The sequence below is a fragment of the Homarus americanus genome, unplaced genomic scaffold, assembly GCF_018991925.1.
Source record: "Homarus americanus isolate GMGI-L3 unplaced genomic scaffold, GMGI_Hamer_2.0 scaffold37032, whole genome shotgun sequence".
NCBI classification, from domain to species: Eukaryota; Metazoa; Arthropoda; class Malacostraca; order Decapoda; family Nephropidae; genus Homarus; species Homarus americanus.
This window is the reverse complement of record NW_024731852.1, coordinates 1739979-1755636: the sequence shown is the minus strand read 5'-3', so window position 1 is coordinate 1755636 and position 15658 is coordinate 1739979. Positions and strand designations below refer to the sequence as shown.

At 39.4% G+C, this 15658-nt stretch overlaps 1 protein-coding gene across 1 annotated transcript; it reads right to left on the bottom strand.

Moving 5' to 3' along the window:
• Window positions 1–2469: 2469 nt before the first annotated feature.
• LOC121867922 (NPC intracellular cholesterol transporter 2-like) lies at window positions 2470–8601 on the bottom strand. The gene is made up of 4 exons (XM_042368061.1): window positions 8431–8601; window positions 5493–5600; window positions 4293–4462; window positions 2470–3905 (listed from the first exon to the last, which is right to left on the bottom strand). Exons 1-4 carry the CDS (start codon window positions 8519–8521, stop codon window positions 3816–3818), a joined length of 459 nt encoding a protein of 152 aa, XP_042223995.1. The 5' UTR covers window positions 8522–8601; the 3' UTR covers window positions 2470–3815.
• Between the last annotated feature and the right edge of the window lie 7057 nt (window positions 8602–15658).

Here is a 15658-nt window from a genome sequence, read left to right as displayed (position 1 = left end):
AGTTGTGCCAGAGTTGTGGAAACAGGCAAATGTAGTACCCATATTCAAAAAGGGAGACAGAGCATCAGCGTCAAATTACCGGCCGATCAGTTTGACGTCAGTAGTGGGGAAATTTCTTGAATCAATTATAGCAGATAGCATCCGATCGCATCTAGAGAAAAGCAAATTAATCTACGACTCTCAACATGGGTTTACAAAGGGAAAATCTTGTCTAACAAATCTGCTAACGTTTTTTAGGAAAGTCTTCGAGGTAGTAGATAATGACGAAAATTACGATGTTATTTACTTAGACTTTAGCAAAGCATTTGACAGAGTACCGCATCAGAGGCTTCTGAGAAAAATTAAGGCTCATGGTATCGAGGGGAAAGTTTTAAATTGGATAAAATCATGGCTCACCGATAGAACGCAGAGGGTCAGCGTAGATGGTGTTAAATCTGAGTGGGGCCGTGTAACCAGTGGGGTTCCCCAGGGGTCAGTACTAGGCCCACTCTTGTTCATAATCTACATAAACGATCTAGATACTGGGATCAGCAGTGACATAAGCAAGTTTGCGGATGACACCAAAATAGGGCGGCAAATTAATTCAGGGCAGGATGCAAATGCATTACAGGAGGATCTAAATAAACTGCAGGGGTGGTCTGAAAAATGGCAAATGAAATTCAACACCAGCAAGTGCAGCGTACTTAATATTGGAAGAACAAATACTTATAATGTATACAGCCTTAACAACATCAACCTAGAGAAGTCGACTTGTGAAAGAGACCTAGGGGTACTTGTAAGCCCGGACCTACGGCCTAGAAAACAGTGCGTTAATGTTCGAAATAAGGCAAACAGAGTATTGGGTTTTATATCTAGAAGTGTAAGTAACAAGAGTGCAGAGGTCTTATTGCAACTATATCTTGCGCTAGTCAGGCCGCACCTCGATTATGCGGTTCAGTTCTGGTGCCCTATTATAGAATGGATATAAATTCACTAGAGTCGGTGCAGCGAAGAATGACAAAAATGATTCCGGGACTTAGAAACCTTCCATATCAGGATAGGTTAAAGAAACTTAACTTGCATTCCCTAGAAAGACGAAGAGTGCGGGGAGATATGATAGAAGTATTTAAGAGGGTGAAAGGAATCAATAAAGGAGATATAGATAAAGTTCTTATAATATCCGAGCAGTTTAGGACTCGGAGCAACGGATTCAAGTTGGATAAGTTTAGGTTTAGGAGGGAGATAGGAAGAAACTGGTTCACAAATAGGGTGGTGGACGAGTGGAACAAGCTTAGCAACTTTGTAGTAAGTGCTGGAACTCTGGAAAGTTTCAAAAGGAGGCTGGATAGATTCATGGATGACAGAGAGTGGTAGTAACTCTCGACAGGAGCTGCCATGCACAGGCCAACCGGCCTATTGCAGACTCCTTACTTTCTTATGTTCTTATGACTTTAAGTACTGCAAATGTGATACGTATATGTTCCCCGCTCGGTCCGGATGTCCAGTGTATAACCAAACAAGCTTATGCAATGTACATTATTGGCGTGACAATAAACGGGAGATTGTTTATGTATTATGTAATGAGGACATTCGTGTGTGTTCTTCGTTCCTGCCGCTCTCCTCACTCTAGTCCCATAGCTTCCTGTCTATGCATATCATAATTCTAACATTATTCAATGAATTTTTATGTATTACAAATCTCACCTGCAAGTAATCTTCCTTGAGTACTTCATACATGGCTTGACAAGTTGCAGGTATTATGCGAGACAAACTTAGTTTTGATATCTTCGTTCTATACTGAAGTGACGTGTAGATGCACCCAGTTGAAAGATATATGAGCATTGACTCTAGACGAGCCTCGGCAGATATAATCTCCCTCATATTGGTATCCTGTTTTTTTTTTTTTATATGGTTCCATTTTCCCTCGAAGTTTGTCAAAGGTGTTGGGTCCATTCTCATGTAATTGGTGAAGTCTTGCTCATGTCCATCTTGCAGTTCACGTAAAATCGTGGCATGACTTCACAATACTTTTCTTCGACCTAACCACTCTTTGCACCATTCCCTTTTCTGCATTTGGTTCTTCTTTTTGCACATAGCAGCAATTATTATAGTACACAACGCTATGCTCTTCGCTTTAACTGTCCGGCGATTATTCCTGCGACACACCATGGTGATCGTACCACACCCGCCACTGCCGACCACCTACTAGCTACCGGCGCCAGACTATGACTGCAGCCAACCACCCTGGTGTGTACAACAACACAGGCTTTGCCTGGTAAACGGGCAAAGCCCGCCGGGCACTGCTCGATCGTGTGGACGGGGCCTTAAGTAGTGTAGTGTCTTACCCAATGAGAAAAAATAAGCTGGTTTATGTAAAGCTGAATCTTCGACAACCAAAGAGGGGCGAATGTTAATGTTCATTCAAGTTGAGGTACAGTGAGCCCAAAATCACGGGATTTGCTGGAATAAAATAAAATCAAACTCGATAACATTAAAAAATATAGTTTATTTTTAGGTCTATAAACATGACACAAAATTTGCATTATAATATAATATTTGTGGGTGGAATAAGTTAACGTATCGGCATTTCTTCATACAAATTCTCACTGATAATTGGCCAAGTTACTCTGGGTAACTTCGTTACTCTACACTAAGTAAAATAATACATCATATTAAAGTCATAAATAAATAAAAAATTTCAAGTTTTGCTTTACATATGTTAATACCTTGCAGTCTCATATCTTATAGCAGATAAAGAAGTCAACATCTTGCTAGTCTCCTGTTAATTTTAATTTCTTGGGTCGAATATAATTTAATGGTTGGCACTAAATCTTGCTTCAGTAGTTGTACTCTTCCAGATTCATAATGCCTTTAACCAAATGCAATTTGCGGTAAATTACCCCCTTTGGCATTATTCGGGGGTAACGACAGCCCATCAGATAGGACTCGTAGGTGCACATTTTTTTTTGTCTGCTTCGACCTCCCTGAACATCTGCAGGAAAGAAAGGACTGAACCCTGGAAGTGATACAACACATTCCTGACAAAGTTATCCCCACGGATTCAAGAATGGTCACCAACCTAGAGTGACCATTTTGTTTATTAGTGAATCTGTTCATATCAATTCAATGACCTGTATTTCGTCTATTATTGTAATTACTGTACAATACAAAAATAGCAATAAAGGAATAGTAGAAATTAAAACTAGTTTTATTTACAATCATGCAAAGCATGAAAATGAAGACTGGCCTCGGAAAAAAAATGAAGTCTATGTAGGGCTAATGAGTATAGTTGCCTGGTCTGTAATTCATAAATCTAATAGGGAACCCCTGAATCAAATTTTTTCCCCTTCCGTTAGATGGAACTGAAAATTCCCGCATAAGATGCACTGTTCATTTTACCGTGAATATCTAAAAGAGAAACCACAAAAAATTAAAGGCATTGAATATTGCTAATATTGATAATCACCTATCAATTACATGCATTTTGGCTGGTACGATATCGAACTTGTGTTTGGTGATTTTCTTAAAGTATATACAATAAACTTGCCAAGGAATTTTGCATGGAGCGGCTTTCTCAACAATTGAAGGTATTGTACCTTAGCAAATATCACTAGGTCAATAATTCTCCAAATATGTACCATCCTTCCAAAATACATATCTGTTCTACCATTTCTCTGTGGCTACTACTTTCTATAACCTTCTGTTCTTGTTTTTATCATTTGATTCCTTCTTGAATTAGTCGCGTGCAGTTCTTCCTAGACAAGTGACATAATTCATAAACAAAATACTTTTACTCTGTCTGCGCATTATTTTACAGGTGTTAACACAGGGATGTTTTATGACGTTATCTGAACCCTGACGGTGAAGCAAAGAATGCGTGTGTTCGTGTCATCGTCAGTTAGGCGCCACACAATTGGGTACCTCCTCTGCAGGAAAAAAATACATGAGCATTAATTATATGATGTCTTGACCCAACTGTTCTCTTCCAATCTCTGTACAAGCACAAACTATTTCATTACACCTCCACACAAATTCCTGCCAACACTGTGCTCTCAATACCTAGCTGTCCCCTTAACTCTACGTCACACAACACTTCCATCCCGTCTTCTTTCATAAATATTCACGTTTCATCAAAATATCTCTGAAATATCCATATAAAAGATACACTCCGGCAAGGGCAAGTTTATAGAAGCCTACAGAGATGAAAGACGTGCAATGTTATACAACTATTATATCAATAAGAGTACAGTGCAATACAAATGGTAGTAGTGGATTATACAATATGATGGAAGTGTAAAGCATAAAATTCTTACCCTCATCCAATAATTTGGGATATGCAGTGAATAGGAGAAGGTTGTGGGAGAGCCTTGTGTGAGCGGGCAAGTGATTTGGCTGTTGCAAGCATCAAAATCTTGGTCTGTCAAGGGCATCTCCACCCACGCCTTCCACGCTACGCTGCTCTCAATCTCTTCGACTGAGGTCTCTGATGAAATATACATAATTTACTGGTACAGTCTCACCCAAGAGTTCGTTAACTCTCCCAGCCAGCTATTGCTGCACTGCCTGCTTCAGATGTATGAACTTGAGTCCGTTACTTCGAACCTTTAGATTCATCCGTATCGGTTTCATGTTCTGGTTGGTACCGAGACAGTTTCAAACATCTGAAGCAGGCAGTGCAGCAACAGCTGGCTGGGAGAGTTAAACTTTTGGGTGGAATTGTACAATATTTGAGTTCGTAATATGCTTATGCATTACAAGTTAATGTATCCTTGACAAATATCCATTTCATAGCTATTTTAACTTTTTGGCATTGACTCTGTTTTCTCGTATACCTAAAGACTAATGGGTGGTCAATATATGTGCGACAACCAAATGTTTCACCCATGTTTATTGTCAACCTGCCTCGATTTGGACAAACAAAAATTTGCATATTCTACCTATTCTTATAATTTTTCCTGTCCTGGATACAGCAAATTTCCCTACTCAGAATATTTTTATTACATTCTGCATAATACAATGACTGAAAAATTTCTTGTTGACGATGATACAATGTGTTATTATTGTTTGTTCTTCAAGAAGGGTTAGTTGCACCTTCGTTTGGTTTTTGTTACTAGTGACGAGGATCAATCATATCTTATTTGTTACCCAAATGAGCATAATGAGGGACAACAATATGAAATAACTAAAAAAATAACCATACAATAACTGCAGAATATTTCTATTATCAGACTATAATAACTTATCCATATTAAGAGAGACTGCCGCATTCGCTGCCTTAGGGTTAAGAACAGACGGAAGAGCAGACAAACCTACAATCCTCCTTCCCTTCCCACATTTCATGGACAATAAACAATCCCTGTTTATTTGGTTTATTCTGATTGCCCATAGACCCGGAATATCGGCACATACATTGCGAAATTGACAAAAATCACTATATAGTGTATAGCTTCCTGTTTATAGGTGGGACCGTGGGAAGGACTGTAGGTTCGTCAGCAGGAGAAATAGATACTCACGGGGTGTGAACTCTGCTTGCATGGAGTAGGTCTGGCCTTTATTCAAGAGGCAGGTGCCTCGTAAGAAGCTACTGCACTGCATCCTCACCGCGCTGGGCGCCGTTATACCTATGAAGGAAAGTAAAATCATTTTAAATTTTCTTATTTACTTTTTTAACGGGGATTAGCCCACCAAGGCACAGGTCACCGACCCACATCAGGGCCTGGGGAGCGAGAAAAAATAACCAAAAATATATAATGAAATGGAAAACAAAGTGAAACAAATCTAGAGTGAGGAACGATATATATGTTGTGCTGTCAAAAGAAAACAATTAAGACCCTGCAATTGTGTGTAAATGGGACAAAGTCAGTTCAGCAACCTGGGACTTAGTCAAAAGTTTGTGACGCCATATGGCAGCAGGATCAACCATTACAACATATTATGCTTCCAATATTTTCCCAGGCGGTAATACCTCCGTTTAATAGCTGCCTACTCCCTGTTAATGGTCTTCCACTTATATAAAGCAGTAATAACCCTATTATAGTACATCAAGGTTTACTCCCCTGCACACTACAGTATATTACGTCCTCCACCTCCCAGTCACCGCTCTAATTCTATACAACAGCCCTTTTCTTGTTGCCGTTTCGAGTTGTCAGTTGCTGGGCTAAGTTCTGTAAATACTGCACATACGCTAGCCAGCTTCACCAACACAAAAACCTTGACACATTGGATTTCTCATGGAGCAAATTGCGACTGACATGTCTGACATACATGAACTATAAAAAATACAGGATGTAATTGAGTTAAACACATCGTACTGCATGTTCAACACTACATGTCTGAGATACTAAAATGATGGACGAGGTAAAATTGACGCTGCGTGTTGTGCGAGTTGGGTCAGTGGCACCATCACTCATCTAATGGGAACATTTTTCTTGTCTAAAAATACGTTTGATATTTAAACAAATAAAACAAAATGAAATATCACTTAAAAATACGACACCATGGATTTTCTTTCAATTGTTGTTTAACTGCAAATAACATGCCGAAAACACCTTTCATTTACCAGCAATTCTATTAATTCATCAGATTTACTAATTCAGAATTATAACATTCAGACAAGATATATAATGCTGTATGTGATCCAAAACAATAGTAATTACAATTGTTTCAACTGCCGTATGGCATCATGAAAATTTTGACCAAGTCCCAGTTTCCTGCTCTGACTTTCTGCCTCATTTACACACAATTGCAGGATCTCAATTGTTTCTCTTACTATTGACAACACAGCATACATACAGTATATGGTTTCTCACTTTTGATCTTTTTATTTTCATTTTTGTATTTATTATTATTATTATTATTATTATTATCTTATTTCATTTCAATTTTGTTTTTATTTTATTATAAATTTCATTTACTATGAATAATTATTATTATTATTACATTTTCGCCCCCCAGGCCCCGATGTGGGTCAGTGACCTGTGTCTGGGTGGGCTAATACCAGTGTAAAAAAAAACAGACCGATGGGTATTTTCTACTCGATCACGACGAATGGGGCCAGGCAGAGACCTTGGGCTGGCCACCACCACAGTGCCATGTCTTGCCTCGTGACGTCACCAGTCTTCTGCAAGGATCACTGACGCTTCTCATCCTATACCTACTTCCTCTTCCCACGTCCTTTTCCAGCTCGCCCTGCCTCCCTTATGAGCCAGGTGTATCTAAGTATCAATGTTTCAACACAATACCCTACTTCATGTCACCTTCCCTGTGTCATGTCAACAATTTGTCTACGTTTATTTACAAACTTCTAAGTATAGTTTTTCTAATTGTCACCCATGGCTTATCTGTTGTTACTTATGACTTTTGCTTTTATCATCTCACGTTATCAGCGAACTAACCATTAAAACGCTTGGTTAATTCTCTTATGAACTTTATTTGACCAGTGTTTAATACTGTTTATACAGGAGGCAACCGGAGTACCCGAAGGACTCGAACCCATGGTAAATTACCAACAATCCTTGCCCCGGATGTCTCATGGTTATCCCAAGAAGATTACTCATGTGTATATGTCACGAAGGCACTCGAGGACTTAAATGATATAGCAAATTTTCAAATATGTGAATTAATTTCCATCAAGTTATTGATATAAATGGTCAGTTGTGTTTTAAGGCTTAATTGTACCAGTCTCCTTATTTAATGACACACACACACACACACCCACACATCCCCCGCCACCAACACTTTGCATACGTTTGCCATACTAGCATTTATTGCTAATACTGTATTACCGTGCCCTCGTTAAGTTCAACAGCATCTCCAGTCAACACTATCTTGTTCATAAGTTCATTATAATACCCTGTCAACACCTTGTTCATAAGTTCATTATAATACCCTGTCAACACCATTTTTTTTCATGTGTTCATTAGCATTCCCTGCTGCAATAACATTTTGCCTATGTCAGTGGAGATATTTCATTAAGATTACAGACCTCTGTTAATTCCAACCTGCCCACATTAAGATCACCAGCCTGGGGTCCAAATCACCATATCCTCCACTGGGTATCCGGAAATGGCCAGATAACAAATTGAGTAATGACAAACCTCCTCACTTCCCCTTAACCTTGACGGGTATACAGTACTTCACATGTACACAACACCTGTGAATTTCTTTTCACATCATATTTACAAATGTTTCTAATTGATATAACAAAACCTATTTTACTTCAATGATAACCAATATATTTAACGTTAACAATACTTTTATTGTTGTCAAGAAAAACTGGTAACATTAAGCCAACAAGTTCTTATTACTGACAACAGCACTTTGCATTTCAGTCTACCTGTTAGCTTATAATTAACCCGTAATCCTTGCTCAATAGGTACCATAAATATATTTAAACATAGATCCCGAGCGCCACCTGATTTACCTAAAGCATAATGTAAATTTCCATCTTACCTTCGCAACTGGTAAATGGGATGTCGTATGTTGTGGCCCAAGTCACTGTAAACATGCAGGCAAATGCCAGAACATGAGTGAAGGATGCCATAGTTCCGAGTTGTTTAACTAAGCGTAACGCCAACACCGCGACCAGCCTACTACACCGCAACGTCTTGAATGAGCCGCTGCTCGGTTCACTTGGGTAAATATTACTTCGTTGCTGTATCCGATACCTTGACTGAAGCTACAAACATCGTTGGATTTGTATCTATTCAAACCGGTATTTAACCTTAACTTGGCAGAAATCAGCTTTAATATTTAAGCTAAATTATTGATTCAGTAAAGATTACACAATCGGAAAGTTATATAGAAAGTTTCATGTAACTTGAGTCAAGGTTATAGAAAACGAACGCAAGTGTGGAGGGTGACGTAGTTGTGTGGCCAGCCAATGGCGGTAATGTTGCAAGAGGAAGTAAGGTGACTTGGGTTTGTTACTTCCGTAATCATAGTTAAGCCTCGCTGGCCTTCGTTATATTATCTTATACATAATATTATAAACCACGAAAGCTTTATCATAATACATTCATGACTCAAACACGTTTGTATCATACGTTCTCACAAGAAGACAACTGGACCACCAAGTATTTTGTTTTACACTAAGGGGATAAGTTTGAGGTCGGGTTAGGTGCGGAAGGCGTGTCTGATGTTTTACCTGGTAATTCACTTCAGTTTTTGGTGCTATGCACACGTTTTTATCTCTCTCACTCTGTAAGGTGCGTTAAATTGCATCTTTAATTTATTTTCAAGGGTTTCATATGAACAAAAGATTAAAACGTAGCCTAGAGTCTAGACCGAGTTTCTATCAATAATGTGTACTGCGATTTATCGTAACTTTTGGTAAAGCTGTTTCATGAAGTCGCTATCACACCTTTTACGTTTAACTACATATGAGCCCGATTCTGAAAAAAAAGAAAAAGTTCTAAACATCAATATTCCTCGTAAATATTATGTTGCGTTTTGTGTTTATGTAAGCTTGAGTCCATATACAGTATGTGGGTTGGTGTGTGTCGGTTTTACTTTATGAATGCGTGTGTGGGTGTGTGTATGAGTATGAGTGTCCTGACATTTCTCACAAGTTGACAACGTCTTGAGAGCTTGAATATAAGAAAACAATGCTTACCTCACTTTATGATTACCACATCACACACAAGCTACTCAAGTTTCATACCATTATATTGTCAAATTATTAGTTTCAGTAAAATTAGAATGATTATATTATATTTGGGTGATACATAATAAAGAATAAATAAGGCAGTGTGTATTTACAATATTTATTAGTTTATATTTCCATGTTTAACTTATTCATATGGCAAGTAACTTTACCTCTCATAGTACTGTCAAGTTAGGGTAAAACAGATGGTGAATCACGAGAAAGTTCAGGATTTTGCAAAAGTTATATAATTATTTTGGTCGGTATTTCTGTACTTTATCATACGTCAAACATTTAAAATTAGCAGTTTACAACGAATTTTTGAGAATTCGACCCCTGGGCTTCCGAGAACTACCTCCCCAGCCTTACTTCGTGGATGTCGATCTGCGATTTGCACAATATGTGTAGTGTTGGTGGAGTGTGGACGGTCAGTACATACTGTATATACAGCCGTTTGAAACATCTTGCATGTAATACCTCTATCAAATGGAAGAAATTTGTGACGTAAAAATTCTAATTGCTAATTCATCTAATGTTATTGAAAAGCGACAATATTACAAGTACTGTATATTAAACTAAATATTGTCAAAACATACTAACAGACAGATACCCTTGTGTAGTTAGTTTGGATTATTGGTAAAATTCAGCAACGAGCCAATACTTGAATGAGAAAAAACCCACATATAAATGGTATACAATTAAACTTTAAGTGCTTGCATCTCTTCCTAACTAAAATATTGATAAAACTGCATATAATTTGATAAGAGCGATAAGTACGTTAATCATAATATGGAGCCCCCAAAATAATAATGATAATAATAATAATAACTCTGTAATAATAATGATGATAATAATAATAATAATAATAATAAAGAACCACAAATACAAAAAAAAAATAAAGTGAGAAACAATATACATATGTTGGGTTGTCAATAGTAAGAGAAACAATTGAGACCCTGCAATTGTGTGTAAATGAGGCAGAAAGTCGGATGAGCAACCTGGGACTTGGTAAAAAATTTCGTGATGCCCTATGGCAACTGGATCAACCATTACACAATACATTATCATGCTTCCAATACCCTGTTCGGTAGCTGCCTGAATGTGATTAATAAGTAAGAAAGAATACAATATTATGAGTAATGAAGAAATGCCGGAGTCAGGATGTAAACAAGTGCTGGGTTGCGACATTGGCGCCACCGGGACAGATCATGACTCCACACTTGACCCTGAGAACATCCCGTCTTTACACTAATTACTTGGTTGAGTTGTCTTCTATTACAACTCTATATATAAACAGATAATGTGAAATAAATACGTTCACTGATCCCAAATATAGTGTATATGTGTTCAGTACAGGTAGTTACATTTTGGGGAATGTCCATATACCTAAAAACGTAGTGTGTGTGTGTACTCTTTACTATGATATACAGTATGTCTAGTAATATAATGTTTTACTGTTTATTAATGGTGGCATCAAGGGTAATACCAAGCAACGTATTACTTTAACAGAAAATCCACAAGGACGGGCGAGGCTAAATACTGTACGTTCTTGTAACAAAATGACGTATAGGTCACGAACGACTCTACTCCGCCACACCTTAACTGGTCCCTTATTCTCACGGTATGTTTGATGTTTCAACGGGCTGAATGACGTCGTGTGATTGGTTGATTCACTTAATAGTTAAATCACCATGGCGGGCGAGAGTGAAAGTGATATTAGAGGAGGGAGGTTTGGAGGTGTGAGGAGGAGGAGGCGGAGGAGGGGTGTGAGCAGGAGGGCTGGGAGAAGTAAGAGGGCTGGGGGAGATGCGAGGAGGGCTGGGAGAGATGAGAGGAGGGCTGGGAGAGGTGAGAGGGGGGTGGTCTGGTGGCTGTGTGGGGGGCCTACACGGATAGACTAAACAGACCAGAACAAATAAATCATAAGATAGAGCCACCTTGCCCGCCGTCTCTCATGCCACCTCAAATGCCACCCACCGACCCTTCTGCCACCCTTACTCTCCTCACCACCGCTCCAACCACCCACCAAACGCCGCCCCTCCTGCTACCCTAACTACCCCTACCACCCTAACTGTCACCCAACCACCCGCCGCCCTACCCACTGCCCCTCCTGTCACTAAGTTCACCACCCCTCCTACCACCTCTCGTGCCACTCACCACCCACCACCATCACCCGTTTAAGTAATCAACCAGCAAGGAGCTTGTAGTATCTCAACCACTAGAAGGTTATATAAAATAATGGTGGTACTGTTGCCAGTACTCCTCCTTGGCGCTGTTACTTCTTCACCTAGATGGAAATATTTTATTTTGAGGATGTTAACTGTGCCTGTGTATGAAGTCCTAAAAAGCGTAACTTGTACTCTAGTGTTGTTTTTTTTTCGGATGAGCAAAAACTAAAATCGATATATACGATAAATAAATCGCTCTAGCATTAACCTTAAATAAATTTTAAAACATCTCAATTATCGTATCGTATAATTATATAACTTACTCTTTGTTGTGTGAGATACAAGTCAGTTTCGTCTAATGTTACATAATTGGATTATAATAAGAGGCACCCAAAAGCTGCACAAAGTAATAAAATAAATAAATAAATCTACCCTAAGAGAGACGGGTTGTTTCCCTACCCATCAGTAAACTTCATTGCCCATATTAGCGACTGTTTCTCTGCTAGTCGGGGTTTCGTCTATTTCATGAGATATTTACACAACACACAACACACACACAAATGGTGATAACGTAAGCGGCTTTTCCCCTGTATATACTACAATATACCTGTAGAGCCAATATGACTACACACACAGAAGAAAGTCCTTCCTTCCACGCATAACACGTATATAAAAGAACTTCTCCTTCACACACTAAACACCTTTTCTCAACACTGTCACAATAGGAAGTAAATTGTGCTTTCCAAATAAGGATTGACGCCTGGTATTCCCCCTCTGTGTGCAAAGACAAAAGTCGTGTCGTGGTTTTGTCCGAAGATTAAATATAACTCGTGAAACATCCTATCACAAGGCAGAGCGGACCAAAAGTTTAGTCCTTCGGCATATGTTTTCACCAAATTTCACGACACGAATTTTGTCTTTCATTACAGTGGGATCACAAACTTTTATCACGTAGTGTTTACGATCAGGGCCAGACCGCTCAAATATCCGTACATTTCTGTGTCACCTTTGCAGGGACTGTGACAATATATCTAATTAGCAAACATTAAAACTTAAAATGAATTCCCATACGTTAAACTGGGCTCGGATTTTTAAGCGAGATTCTACCGTGATTTAATAAATTTTCTCACTTCCAGTTCCGGAGGTAATGATGATTTTTATTTTATTTTTTTAAGTATACGCGACCAACATACTTCCTGATTCAGCTGTAATATATTCATTATTTTTGTGTAGTGACTTTTATCGGCAAGAAATTGTTATCCGGAGTCAATAAAATGATAATATCGAGGTTGACAAATGATTGTTAATATACACGCAACTTTATTCTTTTTCTGTATAATTTTTGGTGGGATCCTCATTGGTAGGTTTCTTGTAAGGATAAGAATGTAATGAAGTCGCCTGATTAATATCCTTATTTTTACTGATGAGTTTGACTTTCATGGGTCCAGGGCGGGAGACAAGCGTATTACTGCTGCACTGCATTACACACGAACTCAGACATACACACATGATAATATGGTGTCAAGGAATAAACTGAACCTAACTTACATTTCATTACTGGAATTTCTTATATGTTGTACCATTCTGATCTTTATGTCACTGGTCTAGGTATAATTTGAAATGTACGTTTCAACATCTTTTTGATGATTCTGTTTTTGTTGGGTACCATACAAGAGCTGCTTACTCGAACTGAGATCTAATATGGTGGGTGTGTGTGTGTGTGTGTGGTGGCCTCATTGTGTGAGTGTTATCATGTGAAGCTGTTGAGGCAGCTGGTCCACATATGGCCCTCCCCAGTCAGCTGACCTTAAGTAAACAGTCCCCGAAAATAACCCATTTCTTGATAACATCCTTGACGTTTTCATAATACAGCGATGAATCAACCTTTTGTGGAAATCCCATCACGTCATTTATCACGCGTTGATGTCATGAATGAAATCGGGCGAACTGTAGCGTGGGGGCTGTTGTATCCGTCAGGCATGACTATGGGTAACTGTTTAATCCCACACACTATCTAGATTTCGGCTTTGCACTGGAATAAACACGACCAAAGACTAGTTTGATCTTGATTTGTGATAAAAGGGATACACGATAAGGATTACACCAACAAAATTATTTAAATATAAGTAGCTAGCTGTTGAGTATCCCTCACCTCAGGATCCCCCAAACTGTGGCCCACTAAATCAAAGGAACTTAAGAGCCTTAATAGACAACGCAGCGATGCTCAACCCTAGCCACCTCCTTATCATGGGTGACTAACTATGGCGACATCGACTGGAGAAACGAGTTCACCCCAAATGACTTGAATAACCCCGCTACTCTTTTTGTAGAAACTCTGAGAGATAATTTTCTGTTCCACCATGTTAAAGACCCGACACATTACAGAGGGGAGCAAACATCCAAGCCACTAGACCTCATCATAACAAACGAAGAGGGTATGGTGGCCAAACTGGAACATCTAGCCCCAGTTGGCACCAGTCACCATGTAGTGTTGTCATTCAGATTTAACTGTTACCTAGATCATGATAAAGCCAGGCCAAGGTGCAAATATTACAAGAAAAATTATGGCGGGATGAGGGAGGAGATGAGGGGTATCCACTGGCCTGACTCACTAAGGCACAAGAACGCAGACACTATGCTGAATATCATAACTAGTAAAATGACCCATTTGATTGATAAATGTATACCCAAGACCAAACCCAGTGCCTCTAGGAATACGAGGGGATCCCTACACATGAACCATGCGGCGGTCGACAAATTTAAGAAAACCCCAGAAATTCAAGACGTGGGTTGGGTCAAACGATGAGCAAGACAGGAGGATGTATGCAAGAGCCAGAAACCAAACAAAGGCAGAGTGTAGAAGGGCTGAAAATGAGTTCCAGAGGCTGGTTGCAAGCAAGGTCAAGTCAAACCCAAAGGCATTTTACCGCTATGCAAAGTCGAAATTAAAAACGCGAGTAGGAGTATCAGACCTGAGGCTTAAAGACGGTAGTTATGCAGATTCTGACCAGGATAAAGCTGAGGCATTGGACAGCTTCTTTTCCTCGGTGTTCACAAGAAAGGATGCGATTAACCTTCCTGCGTTTGAGGACAGACGGTTCGACACAGCACTGACCCACATTGTGTGCACAGAAGAGGGTATAAGAAATAAACTGTCAAAGCTAAAGGTCCATAAGAGTCCCGGCCCTGACATGGTGCATCCCAGAGTGCTAAGAGAGTTGTGCAACGAGCTTGCCGAGTCCCTGAAGATCCTGTTTTGTAAATGCCTGGATGAACAAAAGGTCCCCAGTGAATGAAAAATGGCTTATATGAGTCCTATCTTCAAGAAAGGCGATCGTCACTCCACGAACAACTATAGACCGGTGAGCCTGACCAGCATAGTATGTAAAGTACTTGAGAGTATTATCAGAGATGCCGCGATGGAACATCTACTACGAAACAACCTTGTAAAGGGATTGCCAACACGGTTTTATGCCGGGGCGCTCCTGCTTAACAAAATTGCTCAAGGTATTGGATATTTGGACCCATATTCTGGAATGGGGTGGTAATATTGACAATGTATACCTAGAGTTTGCTAAGGAAGTGTTTGGAGAGAGAGATGGATGTTGTAGTGTCTCTGTAATGTTCAGCTGAGACCTGCAAACGATGGACTGCCCTTAATGAATTTAGACACAGGTGTTTATTTACAAGGTAGACATGAACTCTATTATACTACTTTTTCTAAATAGCGACATCTTTTGCTCTACCCCCCCACCCCCCCCACCCCCTCTTTTGAGATTGATGGAAATAACCCGGAGGAGAGGAGTGCTCATAAGACCAACCCCCTGCAGTAATGAGTCATCTGCCGTAGCTCCTTATTAATATCAGT